Here is a 22,333-nt window from a genome sequence, read left to right as displayed (position 1 = left end):
ACAACTGCAAAATGCTAAACCAAACAAAGCTGCTTTGTGCTAGAGCTGAAAAAAGAAAAAAAAAAAAAAGAGCTGAAAAGGAATAACCTGATATTTCTTCAACATTCTTTTACCAGCAGCACAGAGGTGCTTTCTTTTTTAGTTCCAGGGCTGGAGATTGTAGTGCAATATTGTGGTCACTTTATTGAAGTTTTAATGTGAGCAACACTTACAGGCATTCTTGAACTCAGAGAGACTTTTAAGACCTCCTACCTGCAGCAGAAGCTGCCTGTATGTAGATGCCTAATCATAATCAGTCTCTGATATGGGCCCTATTTACCCTTCCCCAGAAGCCCTGAGTTGCAAGGCTGCTAGGTGAAAAATAGAAAGAACAATGAAGTGTATTTGCTACAATATTTTAAGCATGAAGAGATACCAGGCTATGATTATCTTCCATTAGTATGTGAGCAGATGAAACACAATATAATTTATGCTTCTTATGTTAAATTTGCAATGTATGAGCTGCTAAGGTGTCTAAAGATCAAGTGTCAGGCACCAGCCCTCAGATTGGTTTGCAGTAGGCATCAAAGTTTGAGGGCTGTTTCTAGGGCTTATTCCTCAGACCTGCATGGTATTTGCTGAGGTTTATTCAGAGATGAAAGTCTTGCACCTGACTTCAGTGGGAGAGTTCGTCTTTGGTTTCATTGGGAGCAGAATTTCATCTCTTTATCATCCAAATACTCCATAATCTGAGCACTAGGTAATAAGTGCCATGCTCAGTATTTGACTTGATTCTTGAAGCGCGGTGTCCAGCGTGAGACTGGTCTTTCTTGAGGCAGAGCTCTCACAGGGCGGAAGAGTGAATTTGAAAAATCATTACTTTCCTCTCCAAGGGCCAGGTGCACATCTTTGCCATGGCTTTCAGTAACATGTGTAGTGGGCACAAAGCAAAATCGCTTCACAATCTGTCCTTTGGAAAACAAAGTGGAGAAAGCAAGTGAATCAGACTTGTCAGGTGTGCGGTGTGGAGGGCCCTGGGACAGCAAATGGTGGCGGTGGCATGAGAACCTGGTCAGACCAGGCAGGCAGGGTCACTCAGCAGCTCTCTAGGCTTTCAAGCCCAGCAGGAGCTCCTGGTGCCTTTGCTTGGGAAATGGGGAAGGTACCCCTGCTCCCGAGGAGCATCAGCTGGAACGACGGAGGAGTGGAGGCTCGAGCAGACACTGCTCCGTCCTCTGCCACAGCCGCAGTAGCAGTGAGGTGGCTAGGGTTCATGGGGAGATGTGGGTGGAGACGGAGAGCAGGGAGTAAGAATAGTCCTTGCAGCACCGTGTATACACCTGTCAGCCTAATTAAAGCCTGATAATTAGAATTGCCATTCTCTTTATTTTTAATTATGAGGTAGCACTTTATTTTAGAGGGCAAAAATAACCCTGTAATTACCTTGTAAGATTACTCAGCTATTACATCGCTACTGATGCTGCAGACATGCTCGCATGCCTGCTGGAGCCATCAGGCTACGTGGGCTGGTGGGATCCCAGGCAAGAACCATCCCGTTCTCTTACCCTGACCACTCACAATTGCCACGAAGACGAGGACATCTCGAGACCCCAAGTACAAATGGTTCAGTGAATTGAAGCTCTGGCAGTAAGAAGAAACAATCTGAGAGCCTTTACCTAAACTTCTAAACTTTTGCTGGCTGTCGAGGTCCCACTGTATCACCTGGTTAACTGTGGGAATCAACTTACTGGGCCAAACGCTGCCACAGTTACACCGGGGTGCATGCACACTGCAGATGTGCCAGTGTCACAGCGGAGTGAGCCCCGGCCTGCTGTGGCCCGTCTCTCTCATGCAAGGTCCCAGCAGCCACATTGGCTAATTCTTGCCATAGTTTGAGCAAGCTTCCTCTTAAAAATAGCCAGGAATTTTTGTCTCTCCCATTTCTGCAAGTTTTGAATAGGGATCTGTCCCCAAACTGCAGTGCTCACATGGTGAGATGTTGTCTTCTCACTTGTGGTCCATTTGTATCCCTTGTTCTGGTGCCAGCATCACCTGGCAGCTCGCGGAGCTCCTCGCCCTGGTGCTTCTGCCGTGGTGTGTTGTCAGGCGGCAGCCAGGACACACAGTGGATTTGGCATTTCACCAGGCCAAGTTGTACCTCAATAAGGGTTGGGGGCTGCCCTATTCTTGTGCTCCTTCCCAGGTCCCTGCCTGAGACGTTGGCCATCATTTCTCATCTCCGGTCATCAGCATCTGAGGTGGGGCAGGATGCACAGACAAACTGTTGCAGAGCAATGTGGAAAAAAAGTGATGCCGTGGCTCTCCTTGACTTCCTTGGTGAGAATGTGGTGGCTAAAGCTCCCAGCCTGGAGGATTCAGGCATTCTCAGCCTGTGTGAATCCATGGGTGTAGGCTGTAGGCCTGACATCACTGTACAAAAATGGAAATACTGTAGTTCAGCATCTGCAGGTGGTGAGACTGAACAGCAGGGCTAGATTCCCCCTCTACAGTTATAGTTTAGCATTGAGTTCTAAGCAAGAAACAACCGGAAATACTTGCAAAATAAAAATGCTTTTGATGTGAATAAAGATGTTTATAGTAATTTGGATTTTTTATACAGATAAGTCTCAGAAAACTTACTTTGTCAAAATGATGTACAGCAAGCGCTAATAGGTATACGTATCTTGGGATAAAAGGAACAGTGCACTTGATGAATCTGAAAGCTTTCATAAAATTAAAAAAAAAGATCTTAATCATATTAACTCTTGGGTAGTAATCTGAATCTTTGTGAAAATTATTCATAACATCCCAAACTGTGTAGTTTTAAGCCCTCTTCCCAAGACAAATTCAAATGTTCTCATGATCTTTTTAGAAAGGTATAAGTTATCACTAACACCTAAAAGGCACTTTGGATTTCATTTCCAATATGAAAAACATTTTGGGCTCAGAGCCATCCAGTTTCCTAAAATTCAGTGGGAAAACAAGTGCTGCTGTTTTATGGTTACTGATGCTCTTGGCTCTGCGTGCCCCGCAGCCCCATGCAGACGCCCCCTGGCCCTGTCAGCCCCATGACACCCCGTCTGCTGCTTCCCGGGGGTCTCCCCAGGCCCCAGAGAGCAGAGGTCGGGCTTTGGCAGTGGGAGAGAGAGGGGCTTTTGCACTTGACGCTGCAACAGGCCACATCCCCTGACCCAGAGCCACCGAGACCTGTCAGCTCAGCTCCAGGCAGCACAAGCTTCTTCCACGCTGGTGTTTCAGGGCATGGCTTGCTGCCTGCATGCGGGAGCAGCTGCCCATTGGTGTTGTGGGCTGGGTGACTTGTCCGGGGGCTGATGGAGGTGCTGCTCTGCTGTTCAAAGCTCATGTTGGCAAAAGCAGCTGCAGAGAGCCAGAGCCGCAGCAACCTCTACAGCAGCGCCGGGGCTGGCCGGCCCCACAAGGACTGGGCTGGGGAGATCTTGCTGCTGTCTGCAGTTGCCTCATCAGCAGCTGTGGGGGTGATGGAGCAGGCCCTTCTCTGGGGCACAGCCAAAGGCCAAGAGCCCCAGGTGCGAGGCAGCATGGCAGAAATCCCAGCTGGGAGACATCTCCCCTCGCCAAGGGGGCTGGCAACCTTGGGTACACTCATCATGCAGCTGCACGATGTCCTGAGCGACCCGCTCCAATGCCAGAGCTGGATCCACCTGCCCGACTGGCCTGGCTCTGCATGGGCAGGATGAGGCGACCCGGGGGCCCTCGCAGCCCCCATCACTGTACGACTGTGGATCAGATGTGGGTCGCTGTTTCCTGCGTGGGCAGCCTGCCTGGGTCTGCAGCCGGCTGGCCTGGGCATCCCCACCCAGGGGCTGCCAGCCCCAAGTGCCTCCCTGCGCAGCCCCTTGGCACGGGTGCTGTGGGGCATGGCCACCATGGGACACGGCTGTCCCACCCACCTCTGTGGGCCTGTGCCTTTACCAGAGCAAACGGTGGAGACCAGAAAATGCATGGTTCTCTCCTCATGGTGCCTTGGAAGTGCATGCCATGAAAGGGCTATTTAAAGCAGTTCTTGCTGAAAGTTATAGCATTTTAGCATTGCAGGCACTTGAATTGACTGGTTTTTATTTGATAATTATTTGATATATGGATTGCAAACTTTCTAATGAGCTTTTTTGAAATACTGAGATTTATTCAGATCTTTGTCTATCTCATTTGTTTGGCATTCGGCAAAACATTGTAAGGCTACATAAAACCAAGAGAGGCTGAAGGCTTCAAAGAAACGCACTGTCTGCCAGCCTCATATTTCAAGGGCTGCTCCAGAGCCCATCGAAGGCAGCAGCAACGACCTCACAGGCCCTTCTTGGGGAAGTGGGAATGAAGCTGCGTTTTGAAAAACTCAGGCCTGGCCCTCAGAAAAACTCAGAGGGAGGACTGGTCAAAGGCCATAGCTGTACGGCTAACAGCAGTGCTCAGAGTAACAACAGTGAATTATAAACCTAACCAGAGCTCACAAACCAGCCCCTAATGGCCTCTGTTCAGAAAGACCCTTTCTCTAGGGACAGGTCACCACGTGCGGATGATGGGGCGTCTGTCGCTCTCTGAGGCCGGGTGAGAGATGCTGAGCAGCTCTTCTTGTTCCTGTGCTGCTAACGGTGGCTGTGGTCATCACCTGCACCCTGGGTGCTGGCTGGGCTACCCACGTTTACTGTCCGTGCTTGCTGCGCTTGATATTTGTAAACAACTGGGTGACGGGGTTTATTTTACTTTTGTGGAACAGCCACTTCTTTTGTGTCAGAGGACTTGTTATTTTGTGGTCTTGATTTGTTTTCCAATATTAGTCTTCCAAGCAGCTGCAATGAGGACATCAACTTCTGAAGATGCTGTATGATCATGTTTAAGTGAAAAAGCTATCTATATTGTCCCTTTCCCTCTAGAACTGTATTTTTTGAAGGCAATTTCTCACACTGACTTTGGATCGCAGGTGAGAAGGACTGCTAAATTTTCCACGTTGCTAAATAACGCCTACCATGTCTAGAACACATCTCTTGTGGGGGAAATGCACTCTCAAGCCATAGCTGTAATTTTACACGATTGTGCTCAAACAGAGGAATCATTTGGCCAATGTCAGGTATAAGCAGGTGGCAAGCAGAGGCAGAGGATCTGGGTCTCCAGCTCAAGCCTGCATAGGAACTAGACTGCGTGCCTAACGCAGACCCGCACAGCTGGCACAACCTTGCTGCTTTACACTGGTTCGGCAGTTGTTGCCAGTCTTCCTGATTAGGGAAATCAAAGTTCTTCGCCGAAGGAGTTACTCAAATGCATAATGAACCAGGCTTTTTTTATCTTACTGTACATGTACTCCAGAAATTCTGAAACATGAAGAACCCCAAGAGACTACTTTCTTCCATCTTGTTGCCATGGTTAATCTTAACAAGCAGGTGATACCTTCATTTGCAGGCAGCCGCTGACAACACCATGAGCTTTAAGGAGAAATTAGATCAAGTAGGACTGATCCTGTGCCATTTCTGGAAGAATCACTGGGTGCAGCTCCATGCTGGGCGAGTGGTGGGTGAGTGTTTTAAGAAAAAACAACAAGAATTCATGCAGAGCAATGAAAACCAAATTAACTCCAGTCTCGTCCTTTCCCCACCCTGCTACTCCTCTAAGTGAGTTGGCAGGAGTCAGTAACTGCTAGAAACTGCTGTATTCACTCTGCTTATTGACCACAGTAGATGGAAAGAGTCTCAAGTGAAAATACATAGAGAAACACTGTGCCTAACATTTATGGTCTAAACTTGGTCTGATAAAATGTATCGGTAACTCCCTACAAACCTTTCTTGGCTTGTATCTTTAGCACATGATGGTTGCAGCAGCATGCTACTGAAACCATAATCTTGTGGCATAAGATGTTGTTTAGTGTCGAATAACAATGTGGCATGAGTACGAGATAAATTCTCAGATGAAATCACTTTTCACGTATTGTCTATAAGCAGAAAGTTCACCCTCCCCATTTCCTTAGAGAAAAAAGTCTGAGCAATGTACTTTTTACTGTCTAACCTAGTTTCTTTTTAGGCACATAAAAATTATAAACATTTTTAGGCTCTACAACTATTTATACCTTACACAGAAATAGAGGACATGCAGGGTGGGATTTGACGCTGCATTACTCCAGTTTTATGCAGGAGTGGCTCAGTGGTGAACCATCCCGGTTTAGGTCAGAAAAGCCACAACCAGCACACCTTTGCTCCACAGGATGGAGAAGCCAAGTACTGCAGTGGCTGTTGCAAGTTTGCAGGCTCGAGCTCTAGCAAATGCTGTGGTTTCACAACAAGCTGCCATCGCAAAGGGCAGCCTTGCTCTTTACCAGCACCTCCCCAGTATTGACACTGGTGTTGCTGTGGCCTTGTGATCAGGGACTTGATCTAGCTGAAAATAAAGATTAGTCTTCAGCTGCATCAATTTTTTAATTGTGAAACCACATGAAGAGGCTCTTAGGATGGCCCAGTACTCTCTGGAAAGAAATGCAGTGGAACTATAAATCTTTCCTTCCAGTGTAAGCCACAAATTTTATCATAATGTATGAGCTTTTGCTTTTTAATTGCAACATGCTTTCTGCCTTGTTGAGCCTCTGATCCATTTTCTCTGAAAGGCAACAGAAAGCGCCCTGCTGACTGCAAACAGCAAGCTCTTTGCTGGGTCTGGATCATGATGCCTTGGAGCAGCAAGAAAGGATGAGCTTTCCAAAAATAGAGGGACCTGATCTGATGGGTGGGTGCATTTGGGGGCATATGGCTCTTTTCCTTCACAGTGAAGACGAGGCCCATGTCGTGGTGTGCCCCACTGCATGCAGAGAGGATCGCTGTGCTACAGACAGCTCTGAATTGATGATAAAAAAACATGCCCAGTTCCCATTTGTGGTGTTCTTCAATACTTATTCTGCTCGAATACTCATTCCACCTGCCATTTCACTTCAGTGCTCTGCTTCGTGTGTGTGACAGGTTGCAGCATCAAGGCTTTATTATCTGTGCAGCTCCCGTGTTTATTCAGAGATCATCATTTTGCCAAGAAATAGCTTTTGCTGGTTCTTTACAAGGAGGGCTTGTAAAAAGAAGGATACAACCACACCTGTGCCAAGGGCTGAGGGAGGTGTTTATGTCTGAGAAGTCCCCTCATCCCCAGCTGTGCTTTCTGCCTCTTTCTCAGTAGTGAAGGGTGGGGAAGCGTGTGTGTGAGCCAGAGGAGAGAGCAATGCAGGGCAACAGAAGACATACGAGTCCCTCACTTGGATTATACCAGAAAAACAATGCCCATCTCTTCCCATGGCAGGACTCTTTATCTAGAAACAGGTCCTGACGCTGACCACAAAGCACAGAAACAAGAGTAACTTAGAGGATGGCTTTGACACGAACTGCTTCCCTGGCTGTGTGGCAGCAAGGGAACCAGTTACAGAAACGTCAGGGTTAGGAGTCTCCCTGCTTGCTCAGGCTCCCCCAGCCACACAAAGGAAGTCCTTTCTGGTGGTTTGCTGGTGCTGCCAGAGCTGGCTTTCCTCCAGGGCCTCAACCTTCAAACATACCCAGCTGTGCTCTTACATGGGGGGGAAAGGACAGGGCCGAAACGTAGGCCCGAGTCAGAGTGCAGAGGGGCAGCTACTCCAACTTCAGACAGCACAAACGGGGGCTTGCTGTCCCTTCAACAGAGAGAGAGCAGCATCTCCAGGAGGTCCAGACCATCCTGTATCCATCTCAGAGTATTAATCACCTTGTAGAGGGGCCCCTTTCTTTTCTGTTGATTTTAGGGGATTAGGACCCTGCACTAGGCACTGGACTTTCGGATGGCCAGTGTTAGCTACTGGGAGGCCTGTTCCTGGTGGTAGACGGATGGCTGACGGAGCACTGCTTGCTCTTCGCAGTCTTCCTCTACACTATCAAGTTCAAGACATTGTACATTTTGGCCTCTTCTATGCTGTGGCTTGATGCTGAAGAATATCCTCTGTGGGCTTCATGCTTAAAAACACACCTTTGGGCTGAATGCGGTGTTTGAATTGAGGGAGTCTGGCATCTTTCTCCCCTGTGTGGCCCAAGGCACCAGATGTTTGCCATCATGAGACAGATATTGATGCTGCCTTATGAGTTCAGCGAAAGTCAAGTGTACAGAGATGTCTGGATGGAGAAAACACATTGCCTCTCTCTGCTAAGAGATGTTGAGTTCATTATTTACTAAGGAAAATGGAGTTTCAGTGTGAACTGCCAACAGTACTTAGTTGCAGGTGCCAAGGTTTTAGTACAGTGGACAACTGGCCAGTTGTCCACTGAGGCTGTCTTTGCCAGATGGAGGTACCAGGCAGTTAGGACCAGAGATAGGAACTCCAGAACCAAATCCAGTCTGTGGGGGAATTCTACAGATTCACTGAGAATACAGACCCCTCCAGGGCATGTGTTTTATATGCCCATTTACAAGGCCCACTCACTTCCATTATTAACAGCATAAACATCTCCTAAGAGATCTCTCTTTTCTCAGATAATTCTGCATCTTCTGGCAGTTCTGCAAAGCAAAAAACCCTTCACTCAGGGCTTCTTCCTCAGCTACAGAAGAGCCAGACTTCTATGCTGCCTTCTCAGGCTCTCCATCAGGGATGCAGCTAGATAGAGATGGATGTCAGATACTTTCAGCAGCCAACTCTTAAGTAATTACAAAAATATTTCTGTTTTCCCATCAGCAGAATAAACAAAATTTTCATTTTTTCAAAGATAGATTTTTCTTCTTGCTGTAATGTGCCACTGAAATTGCCTTATAGTATCTCACAATTTTTCAATCTGATTTTTCTAATTGTGAGTTTTACCTTCAGCTCTATGTGGTTTTAGCATAAGGAGTGACACAATGGGAAATCTTACTACATGTCTCATGAAAGAAAAGACATAATTAAAGAAAATATAATATCACAAAAATAATATTGCAGTTCATTCTGTAGGGTTAACAGCTAAAAGAAAAAGGCATCAGAGAGTAACAGACATTTCTAAAATTAAGAAAAGGTCATCTGGCTCATTCCTCTTGGAAATCTTATTTCCTTTTGAAAGGCATCTAATTGATTCTTTAATTTGTCTCAAGAACGTTGCTAGCAAAGTGAGATGGAGGTTTTATATATTGCATGTGATATGAAGTCTGCTCCAAATTCAGCTCTCATTTCCTCAGAAATATTAGTGATTTTCATAAGGTTTAAATTTCATCTTGAAGTTTCTTGTTTGAAGAATAAATATTTCAATCAAACAGTTCAATTAAAACATACCTTTTATGAATTTAAGTCCAACCTGGCAGCCCTGAAGTCTGAAGTCCATCCTTTAGCCAGTAAATAGGAACAGGAAAAAGGTAGGCAGCTATCTTGAATTCCTCCACTCATCTGTTTCAGCCTTGATCTTTAGGGACAGCTTTTAGGGAGAGAAGAGTTTAGGCTTCATCTTTATCATTCCAAGAAAATGGAATTTCCATTTCCACACCATAAAACCTAGAAACCACCTATGATAAACAGTGTGATTGCTGCAGGGAAAAAGCCAGACTGTTCCTTCAGCTTTTGATGGATGCACTTTGTCATCACCAGCCTGCACTGGACATCTGCAACGAATCCATCCGGTTCCTTGGAGGCTTATCGGTCACACTGCATTTTCAAATGAAGGAGGTGACAGGGAGATAAGGATGTTGGTCACATCATCTTCCTAAGTTCAAACGAATTGAATTTCCTGGGAATAATTTTGGAATATTGCAGCAGTGATAATAGCAATGAAGACAAGAGCTCCCGAAGGCTCAAAAGTGGCTTTCATTTCACTGGTTCATTTGTCATCCATATCTGCAGCCTCTGACAGGATTTTCATGTTACGAAGTCTTAATGACCATAATGCATTAATTGACTAGCTGGCAAAAGTGACTCTGACTTCCATCGTATCAGGTCGCAGAGAAGAGATCACCATGATTTGTCCCTGGAAATCAGTTTGTTCAGTGTTTCAGAGAAGCTAATCACAGATAGGGATGCATCCCTTTGAGCACTGCTATGTTCAGCAGTTGCTGAACAGTCTCTAAACATGTATATTACCCAGTCAACATGATTACAGAGTGAGGAAACCAGCACAGCTTGAAAATCAGGTGCAGCACAGAACAGAGACACTGAACTCTTGAATTTCTTTTGGGAAGAAAAGGATTCCTCTTTATTTTGCAACAAGATATCACACATACACTATTACCAGAAGAAAATGAACAAACCATTTGGTATTTGGTTATCTTGTTTCATCCATCTGATAGGGAAAAAAAAAAAAAAAGAAAAATCTTGAAATCTAGATTTTCTTTCTTTTCTTTTTTCTTTAAGTCAGAGTAAAGGTTCTTCTTAAGAAAGTTTCTTGGCTGAAACCAGCACAGCAACTTTTTTGTTCCACTTCCCTTTGTTATTGATAGCCAGGTATTATTGGGATAAAGGAGAAGCTGGCTCATGAATCACTGGATCTTTGAAGTATAAGGCACAATCTGGTGAGGCTGCAAGCTCATTATGAACTTCATGACTGTGGCCATTAAAATCACCCTTCTCCTCCACACGTACATGTTCTGCCACCACAAAATGTTTCTGAAGCCATACATTTTAGCCTTTTATTTTACTTTCAGTCAGTATTCCTAATTAAGCCCATTTTGACTGGGGAAAGCATCCTGGATCCATCCTTTGCATTGCCTTGAGTTTGGGAAATGATGCACTACCAAAATATTAACAAAGGACTTCCTCAGAGAATTTTTCCATTATTACCAATATGTTTATCCCATCATAAAGTGACTTCCCATTGCATCCCACCTATCAGAGCTACACTCTTTTCCCTCCTTGAAAGTTCATCAATCCTTCCACTTTTTACTTGCCAATTCCACACACCTCTACCAAACTGCTTAAGCTATCTGGGAACTCCAAGGGCTTCTTCAGGCAATTTGTCTATCTGACGGTTATTCCTGCCAATAGTAGGATTTTAGGAAGGCAACGAGTTGCCTCTGGTCTGCAGCCAGGCTGCAGCTGGGAAGGTGGCACACCAGTAGCTTTGTCACGATGGCCGGAGATTGTCCTTGGCAGGTAAAGACTGCAGTTCGGGATGTCAAACCTAGCTGATTTTGATTTTACTTTCCAAGTGTATTCAAAATCTTTTGGGCCTTGTTTATATTACAGATTCAATGGCAGGAAAAAACTGTGCATATTACACCACCATAATAATTCCTGAAGCAAAAATTCCCTTTACTGACCAACCCCTCAGGATAGTAATTTTAAGCTGCTGCAATAATGGAAAAGGAAAGATTGTTGAGCTTTTAAAGATATGCCCCAGTGCTCATAAGGCATAGGCAGGGTTTTTTGTTAAGAAAAATCAAAACCAATTAAGCAGTCCCTTTAAAACCTTTATCTGTGCAGCATTCAGTGTCTTCACTCTGGTGATGCTGTCATTTCACAAGTTCCCCTATGACTATAATTAGGACCTGAATTTCTAAGAAGGAAAGCAGTAAAACCAAAACCAAATTTTAATCAAAATCTCATCAGTTTTGTAGGTGACACAGGCCTGACATATGCTTAACATAATGTTTCTTAAGATAGAAAAAGGCAAAAAAAGATACAAGTCTAACTCTGCTTATCTCTGAAGGTCATATTTAATGAATACAATCCCATTTTGCAGAAGCCCAGACCATTTGTAGGTCACGTTCTATATAAAAATTCTCATTTAACAAGTCCATATGTGAGTATTTTGTGAAATACTTCTCAGTCCTACAAAATGGAAAGGTCTCATTGAATGCACTATTGTAATTGTCCTTACTGAAATGCTAGAATGTCTGGCTCGGAAGTTGGGTGGTGTAATCTACCATGTGCTTTGAGGTCTGATTCTTGCTGCCTCACTTCCCTATCTCTCTTAGCATGTCTGCTTAGTTCCTTAGTTCCCAGCTTTCGTTGTAGTCTTGTTATTAGACCGTTCTTTGCTCACCTCAAAGTATATGTTTGCATTCTCTATAAAATAACTATCTTCTAGAATACATAATGCTATGTCTTACCTTCTCTAACTTTTAAATATAAGCTGTTTTTATAGCCTCAGTGATTCAACCTTTCATTTTGCCTGCGATTCAGCATTTAATTTCAAGCCTAACAAAATAGCTTGGTAAGAAAAGGATAGTACGCAAAATTCTTTACGCAAAAGTTAGTTTTCTGTAATGCTACTGATGGGCAGCCTTGGCAGATCAGGACTAAAGTTCAAGCTATGCTGGAACTGTAGACTGATCATCAACCTGCCTTATCTTTGAGGGAACCATTTATTGCCAATGGTCACTGCTTTAGATAAAAGACTTATGTTACTGTTTTCCTACAATCAAAAGGTAACCACTCGGTTTCAGGAACTGAATAATTTTTCACTCTCATGTAAGATTCTGTCACCTCTTCATGGCTGAAACTGGGGAAGCTGGAAAGCCGTAGTACTTTTTCATGAAACTTTTTTAAAATATGAAATGTCATCTTTCTACAGTTGTACTTCTTTCCACACATCCACGGACAATTCAGCACATTTTGGAGGATGAAAACATGGGAGGTGAATGCTCAAATGCCTCACGTCTTCTAGTTTAGGAGTAATCTCATCTTTATGCACTAAAGGGTTAAGCTTTCTCTACATTGAACAGAAATAGATCACCTACCAATTGTGAAACTGAGTACAGGAATACTGTTGGGTTTCAAAGTATGCATACAGATGTTTTGCTTAAGTTTAGTGTTTTCTCTATGAAGCATACAACCTGTTACCTTTTGTTAGTCCCAGGACCTGTTGAGCAGCCAGAGGCAATGGTACGTCAGTATTTTTTACCAGAGCAATTCTCATTCATGAAATGCCACTTGCTGGCATTCCAGAGGTGACCTTACTGACCTAGAAGGTTTCTCCAGTTCCCTCTGGCAACAAGAGTTGGAATTAAACATGCTGATGCTAAATGGCTTAGTATTAATAGCAAACAGCTTAACTACCCTGTCCCAGAAAGTTAAACTATAATGAGCCTCTTAAAAATGCTCAGTGCAATGGACAAGCACCATACTATGTGGTACAAAGTTGGGGATCGTTTTTCTTTTTCTCTGCTGTGTGTGGCTGTACAGCCAGCAGAAAATGTCAAGCTAGATCAAAACATATCTAAATATTATTTTTGAGATGTAAAGAAACAACCCAAACAAATTATATTTGACATTCATCTATGAATGAGGGCATTTTATTATGGTAACGATTTGTATTTAAATGATTCTTTCCTCTTTAAGGATCCCAAAACACTCAGCAGCTTTGGACTTGGCTTTGCAATTTTACATATTGACAACTGCTATGTCTGCCTTACAGTCACTAGGGGCCCATTTATGCTTGCCAGTCTTTCTGAATTCTGCTGGGATGAGTGCAAGTACATCAAATCTAGATTTTAAGAGGTCTCTTCCTGTTCTTGAAATGGATGTGACATATTTGAAGTACTGTCCTTGGAATCTTTTCATTTTGTCCTTTTCTCTGAAGTTAATCACAAAGTTATGGGTCTGTAATGAATTACAGTGTTACAGATCCACATCTAGTAGTTCAGTTGGGGGACCCAGCATTTCAACGTCCTTGAAAGGCTACTTTCAGTCACTACAAGCTCAAACTTCTGAAGGTTTTGCCTGTAGAACTTAACCACTGATCTAAGTAGCTGCATTAGAAAAAGTTTCATTAAAATTTCTTTTTCTACAGAATAGCTTTACCAAAAAGCTCTCCAAAACATGGCTAAAACCATCCTACACACAGCAGCAACCTTAGATGTTCCAAAAACACGGGTTCCAGAGAGGACAAATAGTGCTGTACTGCTTGCACAGTGAACCCCTGAAGCACTTCAGAACTTTCTTTTTCGAAGCTGTAACTGTTGCTATATTTTGCTCAGAAACTGAATCTGAAATGGCCATTTTCTCTCTAGTTTTAAATAAGCAATTTGATACCTATCACAATAGACGTGGCTCTATCCGGTAAAAATTTCACTGACAAACTGTTAGCCCATGACAGTGCCAGAACCACTCCCCTCAGTGAACATCTCCAGGCAACGAGTCTTCAAGAGTGGATGCGTCCCTGATCTAAACAGCGGGGATAAGGGCTGCATAGCTACAGCCTCGCCCCATGATCTAAGAGTCATCCTGACCCAGCCAGTGCTAATGGGATGACTAATATACCCCAATATCCCCCCTCTTCTACAAAAGGAATCTATACCTCCTGTTGTTACCTCTTGTATAATTCACTCTGCTTAAAGCTCCCATTAGAAAAAACAACAACAAAAAAGCCTGCTGTGTTTTGCATCTACTGAAGCTCCAAGTCAGCTTTGCTGAGGAGAAGTTAGAATATAATTCGAACCACAAGTCAAACAACTAGTGATAACGCAAAATGCTGACTTGAATAAAATCACACTAACCTGAGACAGACCTCTCACTCGGAGACCACATTACTGCAAACCTATTAAGAGAGCAGTTTCTGCTTTTCTGCTTCTAGCTGAAGACTGAATTATTCAGAATAGCAACTCTTTGGAACACTTTCCTGTCATTCATCTGTCAAAAGCAAAGTTTGGGAACATCAGGGCACAACGCAAAGAACAAGGAATGTACTTCATTTTCTGGATTCCTATTGAAGTTGGCTTATATCATGTTACATTTCTGAAATTTCTTAAATAGCAGCATAACAATAGTTGTCATGGCAATTAGCACTTGGCAGATTTAAAATGATTTTGTTATTTCAGATAGGCTACAAGAGGATAGGAAAAGGAAACGAATCCTTACGGCAAATAATTTTGTTACATTAAGATAGAATAAACTAACCAAATGACCTTGACCCCGTAATTCATAGCCTCTAGAGTAGAAAGTGTGCTTTAGTCCTGCTCATCAAACCTAGCAGCTCCTGCTACTACAGCCCACAGGTAACATTAATTTTTCTAAGGGTGGAGTAGGGAAAAATTATTCTCAATTATACCCACAAGATTAGTGCAAGGCCTTTTAATACACCTCAAAGGCTACAGCTCTGTTGTTTAAAATAGCTCTCACTTTCAACAGGTTCCTTGCAAGAATTTTGAGACACTTGTTAACCTCACACCACCTCAGTAGCAGCAATTTCCCCTCTTTAATAAAGGTACTGAGTAACAATTTTCAGAAAAGCATGAATTCCGCATATTCCATTAGCTTTTAACTACATCTTTAAAAAAAAAAAAAAAAAAAAAAAAAAAGCTACTTACCATAAAGTCCTACCTAGGATATGGTAGGATTTTACCTACCTACTTACCAAAAAAAGAGCTGAGAGTAGAAGCTAGATCTTGATTTCCAATGCATTTTCTCATCCACACGGCTGTCCTTCCCTCCTCCATTTAGAATTTGGAAATATCAGCTTGCCAGGATCTTGCTGAGATGCAAATTACGGAAATAAGGAAGCATATCCAATCATGTACCGCCAGCTACACAGAAATATTAACAATAGAAGCAGCAGCTAATTTAGCTACCTGCCTTCCAGAAGAACCTGAAGCAAAAGGCATAATGAGCAATACGGAGGCACTAATTGGACTGTCAGAAATTGCTTCTGCAGTATCTTGAACTTGCACCTTTTTTTCCCCTCTGAGAGAAAGCTTCTGCACGCCCGCCTTGTCATTCTGGAAGTCTTTCCCTTCAGGACTAAAACGCTGCGGGTGGATTGCAGGCAGTCTTCAGCATAACAGATGCTTCATTTTAAACACCTATGATCTCTTGCACTGTTTTGCCAGTTTAACCTGTGCTGTCCAGTCTATAGTTTGTAAGTACTGTATGATTTTTGTAAAATAGCCTTTTGTATTGCAGACATGTGCAATGCTAACACCACACAACAGGCTCACAGAATTCAAAACCTCTCTAAGATCTTTCTGCTCAACAAAGTGGAGGACTTAAGTATTTCAGAACAGGATATGCACTATATATGAAGTGATACTGTCACATCTTAGGAGGGTTTCAGTGTTAGAACAAAGGCTATATGAAGATATGTTTTTAATAAGAGCAGGTTAATAATTCACATAGGAAATAAAGCTAATTTTCATCATCGAATACTGTGGATCACTCTTCTGTGGGGGGAAGGGAAGCAAATCAAGATTGAGGGGTGAACCTTTCTTGATATTTAAAACATAGCTTAGATTCTCAAATAAAACAAGCTTTTCTAAAAAACAAACAAACCCCCAAAATCCTTCTTTTTAAAGATACCTTACTATTTATTGATTAAAGGTACAAGAGTTAAGTATTTCTTACACTATACCCCATTTGGCTGTGTCCTTTTTTTAATTTTCAGGAATATAAGATTTTTGCTGATACATGCAGTAAGTTTACACAGTTCATCCTGAATCCTATTAAATCAAAACATTCTTAAACAGTTGGATAAAAATTTAAATAAAAGCAATTTCCATTGAAGTTATTTGGTATGGTTTAAATTTAAATTTTTAGAATAAAAGTAGTTTATCATGCAAGTTGGAAGTTAATTAGCATGTAATTAGAATATTTTCAGTAAGGCACGCAGGCAACATCTTCATTACAACCTAAGAAACAGAACCCCACACATTTGCTATAGCTTTTTCCTTTCTAAAAGTGGATCCAATATCCCCAAAGGAATTATTTTTTCATCGCAGTCAGCCAACTTGCCTTGCTTCCAGACTGGAATGTGGCCCTTTAATTGTTTTGCAAATGTATTTGATTACTGCTTTCTTCCTTTTGACAAGTGCTTTCATATGTTTTAAAGAAATCATTATTTTTTTAAGTAGTAATTGAGTGATATACTAAGTTCACCCCTACAAAGCCTCATTAACCTTTGCCCTCCCTTTTCTCCTCTCCTTCCTGCTCTTAATCAGATTATAATTTTTTATAACTATTATGACAGATAGATTATTAACTTTCAGCTCTAGAAATGGTTACTAATGTCCCTAAATATCTTTTTAAGGTTTAAGATTATTCCACCCACCTTTTCTACTAATCTTGATCCTTAGGTTCTGGGACAAGAGGGCTCAGGTTGTCTCTAGAAATGCAGCAACAGATTCTGGATGCAACAATCATGCATTTCGACACTTTTTTGAAACAAAAGAAAAAGCCTCTTATATTGAGCTTCTACACAGTCAGACCTGTAATTTGCTTAAGTCCTTTGTCCTGCTCAGAAGTGCGAGGCAATAAAGTTCACTTGATTCATTTTATTCTTCCAGGTATGGAGATTAACCTGTTGACACTAAGATACCTTTTATTTGCGTGGGAAGTTATCTAAAGCTAGAAAACACTTAGACAGTGCTTACATGTGCAGTTCCATAAAAACAAAAAACAAAACCCACCCAAGCAAGTTCCCTTTAAGTTCACTGCATAAACGTTTTACAACAGGGAAATTTCAAGAGAGTTCCATCACTTTCATTCATTTAAGGTAGTCTCAGCTCCTGGCAGAGATGAGATACTGTCTGAAAAGTAGTCTCTGCTTTCCCATAGTTATTTTATTTTCAAACCAAATAACCCAAATTGCTAGTTATTCTGTAAATAACATCAGTGCAGACCTTACTGGGCTTGAAGAAAGGAGCATCATTACTTTGCGGATCTTTTCCACAGATTGAGCTGTGATATCTGAATCCTATGGAGGCTCCTGCTCAGTTCTACTTCAGACTTGCAGCGAGCCATAGGATTCCATATGGCTAGAACTATTGCAAAGATCAGCTCTTACAGCAAAATGCATATAAAGTTCTTGAAGTCTGGGGACCATGTGCTTGTTAAGGTATCTCCAGAATACCAGCTGGACAGTCAGAAAGCTCTAGAAGTTGTAAATTAATTACAGCAATCTTAAAATGGATATGAAATATTCAGTCTTGACTTCCATGAAATTAACTAAATGCCTAAGTATTATTCAAATAAGATTTTCCTTAATAAAAATACTTCCATACTGAAATCCTGTATAACAGTATTCTAAAAGCGTGGGAAGACAGATCACATGAAATCTACACCAAAGGTAGTTGAAAAGTCCATTCATAAAACTTTTATTCCACTTACATCAACTTAATACACATGTTCTGAACAGTTATGCTTGGATTGTTCATGAAAATTTCGTAAGACATTAAACAAAGCTAGCCATCATCTCAAGTTATTTCCCTGTTAACTATTTTTACAGCACATGCATGTTAGGCAAGTATCAAAAAAAAAAATCACAAAAGCAAAAAACCTAAAAAAGTTAAATACATGGGTTTTTGTTTTACTGCTGTGCTCGATATACAGTGTCATTATGGATATCAAGCAATTCATTTTTACTGCATCTTTACTTGTACATTTGTTCTTAGGTTGCTTAAACCATTTAAATACAAATAAAATGTGTAGCAAAAATAATGAAAGCAACAGCAGGTAACTTTACAAATAATGGAATGTGAACCGTTTCTGTCCTTCTCTAGAGAAAGTTGACTGGGTTATCAAACTGTCTTAAGGAACACTTCAGCTGCAATCAAAGATGTACACTTGATTGTATATTCCACAGATTTCACATGTTTGCTTGACATGCAATATCTATGGGACACCAGTTTATTCACAGCCCTGTGTGCTCCAGCTTGAGTACTCAGGCTAACTACACCTGTGGCTGCAACTGATTATCCCTTTTTTCCACCATGACAGACCAATATGCAAGCAGTCTTCTTTGCTTGACATAGAAAGCTGTTTAACACTGGCCTTGTGGGAAGCCACAATGTACCAAAAGCACTATGCCAAACATGTAAAACTTGTATAAAAATGTCACAACCCTATATTGGCCACCTCAGATGAAAACAGATAAATTCCCCAAATGTTAACTGGCTCTATTCCCCTAATATTAAACAAAACCACATGGGAAATATAGAAATCCAAATAGAAGTAACATAAACCTGTCAAATCGTAAACAAAAACTATTTGTGGGACAGCATGGATGACAAATGGTCTACTGTGTAAATTTCAGAATGAGGCAGATAGAAGTTGGAAGGCTGGTTAATTCTCCCCTCCTTCTCCTGCTTCAGCTTCATCTCCTTGGGTATCCGACGTCCACAACTGTTTGGGAAAGAAAATAGAGTACAATATTTAAGATATTAGTATTATAACTTATAATTAATAATGAATTATCATTTAACGAATAGGCTTTCTGATAGTTTTAGGAAAAATCCTACTAAGTATCATGAAGAAAACACGCCCATTAAAACATTTTTCTTTGCAGAAAAGTAGAAAAAGTAAATGGCTATAACTCCTACACAAGACAAAACAGAAATCCAGTCCTAGGTGACCCAACTTCACATTACATTTAATGAGGAAGTTCACAAACAGCCAAAACCAGAGCCTCATATCCACAAGGCTTACTAAATTACGATTAGAAGCTTGTAAGAATCAGACTTACAAAACAGATACATGGGAATCAGGAACTAACAATACTTGGTTTCCTGTGGATTTGCACCTTCTCCTCGAACACAACTTTTATGCATCTTTCCAAAGGCAAATCTTCAGTAAAAGGTCTTTCTCAACATCCAACATTAGAGTGATGCTGCCATTCTTCAGAAAAGGCACTAACAGGCTCTGCTTCCCTCTCATCACTCCCCAACCATTTCACTAAAATCTCTATCCTTTGGTTAAATTTGAGACCAGTCAATGGATTCAGAAGTTGCTGCAGGGGAAAACGAATACACAGCAATTCCAAACCTGGGATGGGAGGTAAGTCAGCCTAAAAACAGAATATGCATAAAATCCAACTTTTGGCTCCATAACATCATATTAAGGAGTCATATATCAAGATTAAGTACAACTAAGCATCGCTTGCAGAGCAACAAACGTAACAAAAAAATTCTTTTTTGTGAAGCCAGTGTTTCTCAACACTGGGTGCTTCCAAACTACTACCATACTACCAGTCCAGTATATTTTGTAATAGTTTTCTCTCTTTGGAGAGATAGCAGTTCCAACTGAATATTTCACGCTGTGCGGCCTTATGTAGCAAAAGTCAAGAAGAACTTTAATTCTATGTCTATCTACAGCTTACACCAATAAGGTCCCACAAGATGCTAAAAATCCAGTATCAGAAACATTTTACCTCTCCAGGACAGCCGAGTAACAAGATCTATAGCCTTGTTCTGGCTCTGAACACACAATATCTGCATTAAATGTTCTTTGCTGAAGACACTAAGCCACAAGTTAGTTTACTGGAAACACCAGTATACTATTTCTAGCACCTGCACTGTGTTCAAATCCTTTATTCTGAATTTTAGTGCTATTCCATACATTTGTAAGGAATAGTTATAGGAACAGTTTTTCGTGAAAGGAGCTGGTAGAAAGACAACAGAAAATGCTCCAGTCCTAAATCCTCACCTCTAGAATATCTGCAGATGTGTACATACTTTTATTCAATAAATAAAAAAAAAGTCTTATTGATCTGAAAGGAGGATTACCAATAGAGAACACAGTTCAAAGAATCTGCTGGGGAAAAACCCTTTAAGGGAAGGGAAATGGGGATAAGCTTTTTTTTTTTTTTTTAAATAAAGTAATTTCTCAGCACAGACTGACAAAAGGAGGAATATCTAACAATCTTGGTGAAATAAATTTCAACCTCATCTATTAAACATTCCTCTGAACATATAACTGCCCTCAATCCCCACTGAGAATGATCAGAGACTCCTCCCGAGCCACAGGCAAAATTCAGAAAGAATGTAAGAAGAATCATCAACTAAGCAAACTGCCACTGCACATAACTGATCAACACACAGAATCACCGTCAAAATGCCCACCTCAAAAAGGTTGTAATAGACTTGCATAAATGTAGCAAAACAGACCTTTTTCAATTTATGATACTCCTTGCAGTCTTTGTCAGTAGCATGTACATCAAAAGTTACTTTTTACCTAGAGAACTTGTAGAAAACCAGGGATCAACCTAAGAGCAAGACTGGCACAGCTCACATGAAACACTGATGGCAAAATGTATCCATCTATTCAAGAAAATGTAATCTTGCAACTATCTACAGATTTCTCCTTTATAATGGAAAACTCATCTGAACTACCAGGCCAACTACAGTAGCTCACACTGGCTTTCGCCCTTGTAGGGAGCAATTTGCTTTCCTGCTGCTACGACAAACTTTTCATTATTTTTACTGGGAAGCTAGAGAGCAAAGTCAACTTCTATTCTCCATCTATTTCAATACATCTCTCATCCAGAGGTCAGCTCTTGAGCAATCTCACTCAAGGGGACAGTACACACAGGCACTGACAGCATAAAAGCTTATCCCAATGTTTCCATTACAGAGGTTAAGAAATTCCTCTTTCCTTTGTTTTGTAAGCAACAGCTTGAACTATCTCAAGTAGCTTTTTCAGCAGCATTAAGTTGCCACTCTAGTAGAAAAGAGTCCAAGAAATAGGCAAATAAAACATTAGAAGCAAGAGCAGAAAATATATGGAACTCCTATGAGGAGAGCCTACTAATGAAATTTTGAGGTCTTACCACGCTGAGTGATCTTACACAACTGTACAATCTTACCTCTAGTTCTGCTAAAAGCAGTGCAGATGTTTTGTAGAGCTCTCTGACCTCAGATGCATAGAACAGGTGAGCATAGCAGTAAAGTTGCAAACCAGAGGTGCTGCTTGTTTTGCAGTTCTTGCTTACATTTTTCCCCCTCTCCCCAGAAGACTGGGGACTGAACTATACCATTAATTACATGACTACGTTCAGTTTGCTTGTATTTACCGCTTTGTTTACTTTAGATGTTTACCTTTGCCAGCTTTAAAGTTCAAAGTAGGTTTAAAAAAGCCACACACACAAGATTCAATTTTTTGATTACTCCGATAAAGTGACACAGTCTTGAACCTTAACTTACCAGGGGACACCTATGAGTCCAAGTAAAAAGGAATTAAGATAGCTGTTGTGCAACTGCTCTGGAAACATGCTGGCTAACACTGATACCAAATTCAGTTTCTATCAGAATTGAAAAAAGTCCAAACAACAAAACAGGTCCCCAAAAGGACTTGCTAGATTTGTTTGCAGTTTTCGTGTAGGGTCCATTCCTTGCATATGCAGTCAAACAGGCCAAGCTATGTGAAATCTGACTGAACGACTTTAAGATGCAAATGTGACTGTATTCTCAACTGCTGATATATTGAAAGAGAATAGCTTTGCTAGTCACAATTCAAATTATTTCACTTCCTGTTTCTAAACAGGCTAAATTCCTTGAATAAAAAAAGAATTACTGAATAATTTGGGAATTTGGCTACTGTCAGAAAAATGTATTAACTGGCCTATAAAGGCAAAAGGTTAAGTGTGAAAAAAGATGCGGCTCAGAAATATAGTGTATTGTAAACTCATCTGTAAGTAAACGACACACACAGCTAACAGTGAACAAGACAACT

The 22,333-nt window shown here is 41.4% G+C and overlaps 1 protein-coding gene across 2 annotated transcripts in view; it reads right to left on the bottom strand.

Annotated features, from left to right (window-relative positions):
* Positions 1 to 17,955: 17,955 nt before the first annotated feature.
* Positions 17,956 to 22,333, bottom strand: part of YWHAZ (tyrosine 3-monooxygenase/tryptophan 5-monooxygenase activation protein zeta) — a 28,011-nt gene continuing 23,633 nt past the window's right edge. For both annotated transcript variants that reach the window (XM_064507645.1, XM_064507646.1), the window contains exon 6: positions 17,956 to 19,009. In XM_064507645.1, coding sequence (XP_064363715.1) covers positions 18,950 to 19,009 — 60 coding nt within the window. In that variant the 3' untranslated portion in view covers positions 17,956 to 18,949. The remainder of the gene's footprint in view (positions 19,010 to 22,333) is intronic.

Source organism: Dromaius novaehollandiae, chromosome 2 (genome assembly GCF_036370855.1).
Source record: "Dromaius novaehollandiae isolate bDroNov1 chromosome 2, bDroNov1.hap1, whole genome shotgun sequence".
NCBI classification, from domain to species: domain Eukaryota; kingdom Metazoa; phylum Chordata; class Aves; order Casuariiformes; family Dromaiidae; genus Dromaius; species Dromaius novaehollandiae.
The sequence above is the reverse complement of the archived record's forward strand: the minus strand, read 5'-3'. Positions and strand labels throughout refer to the sequence as shown.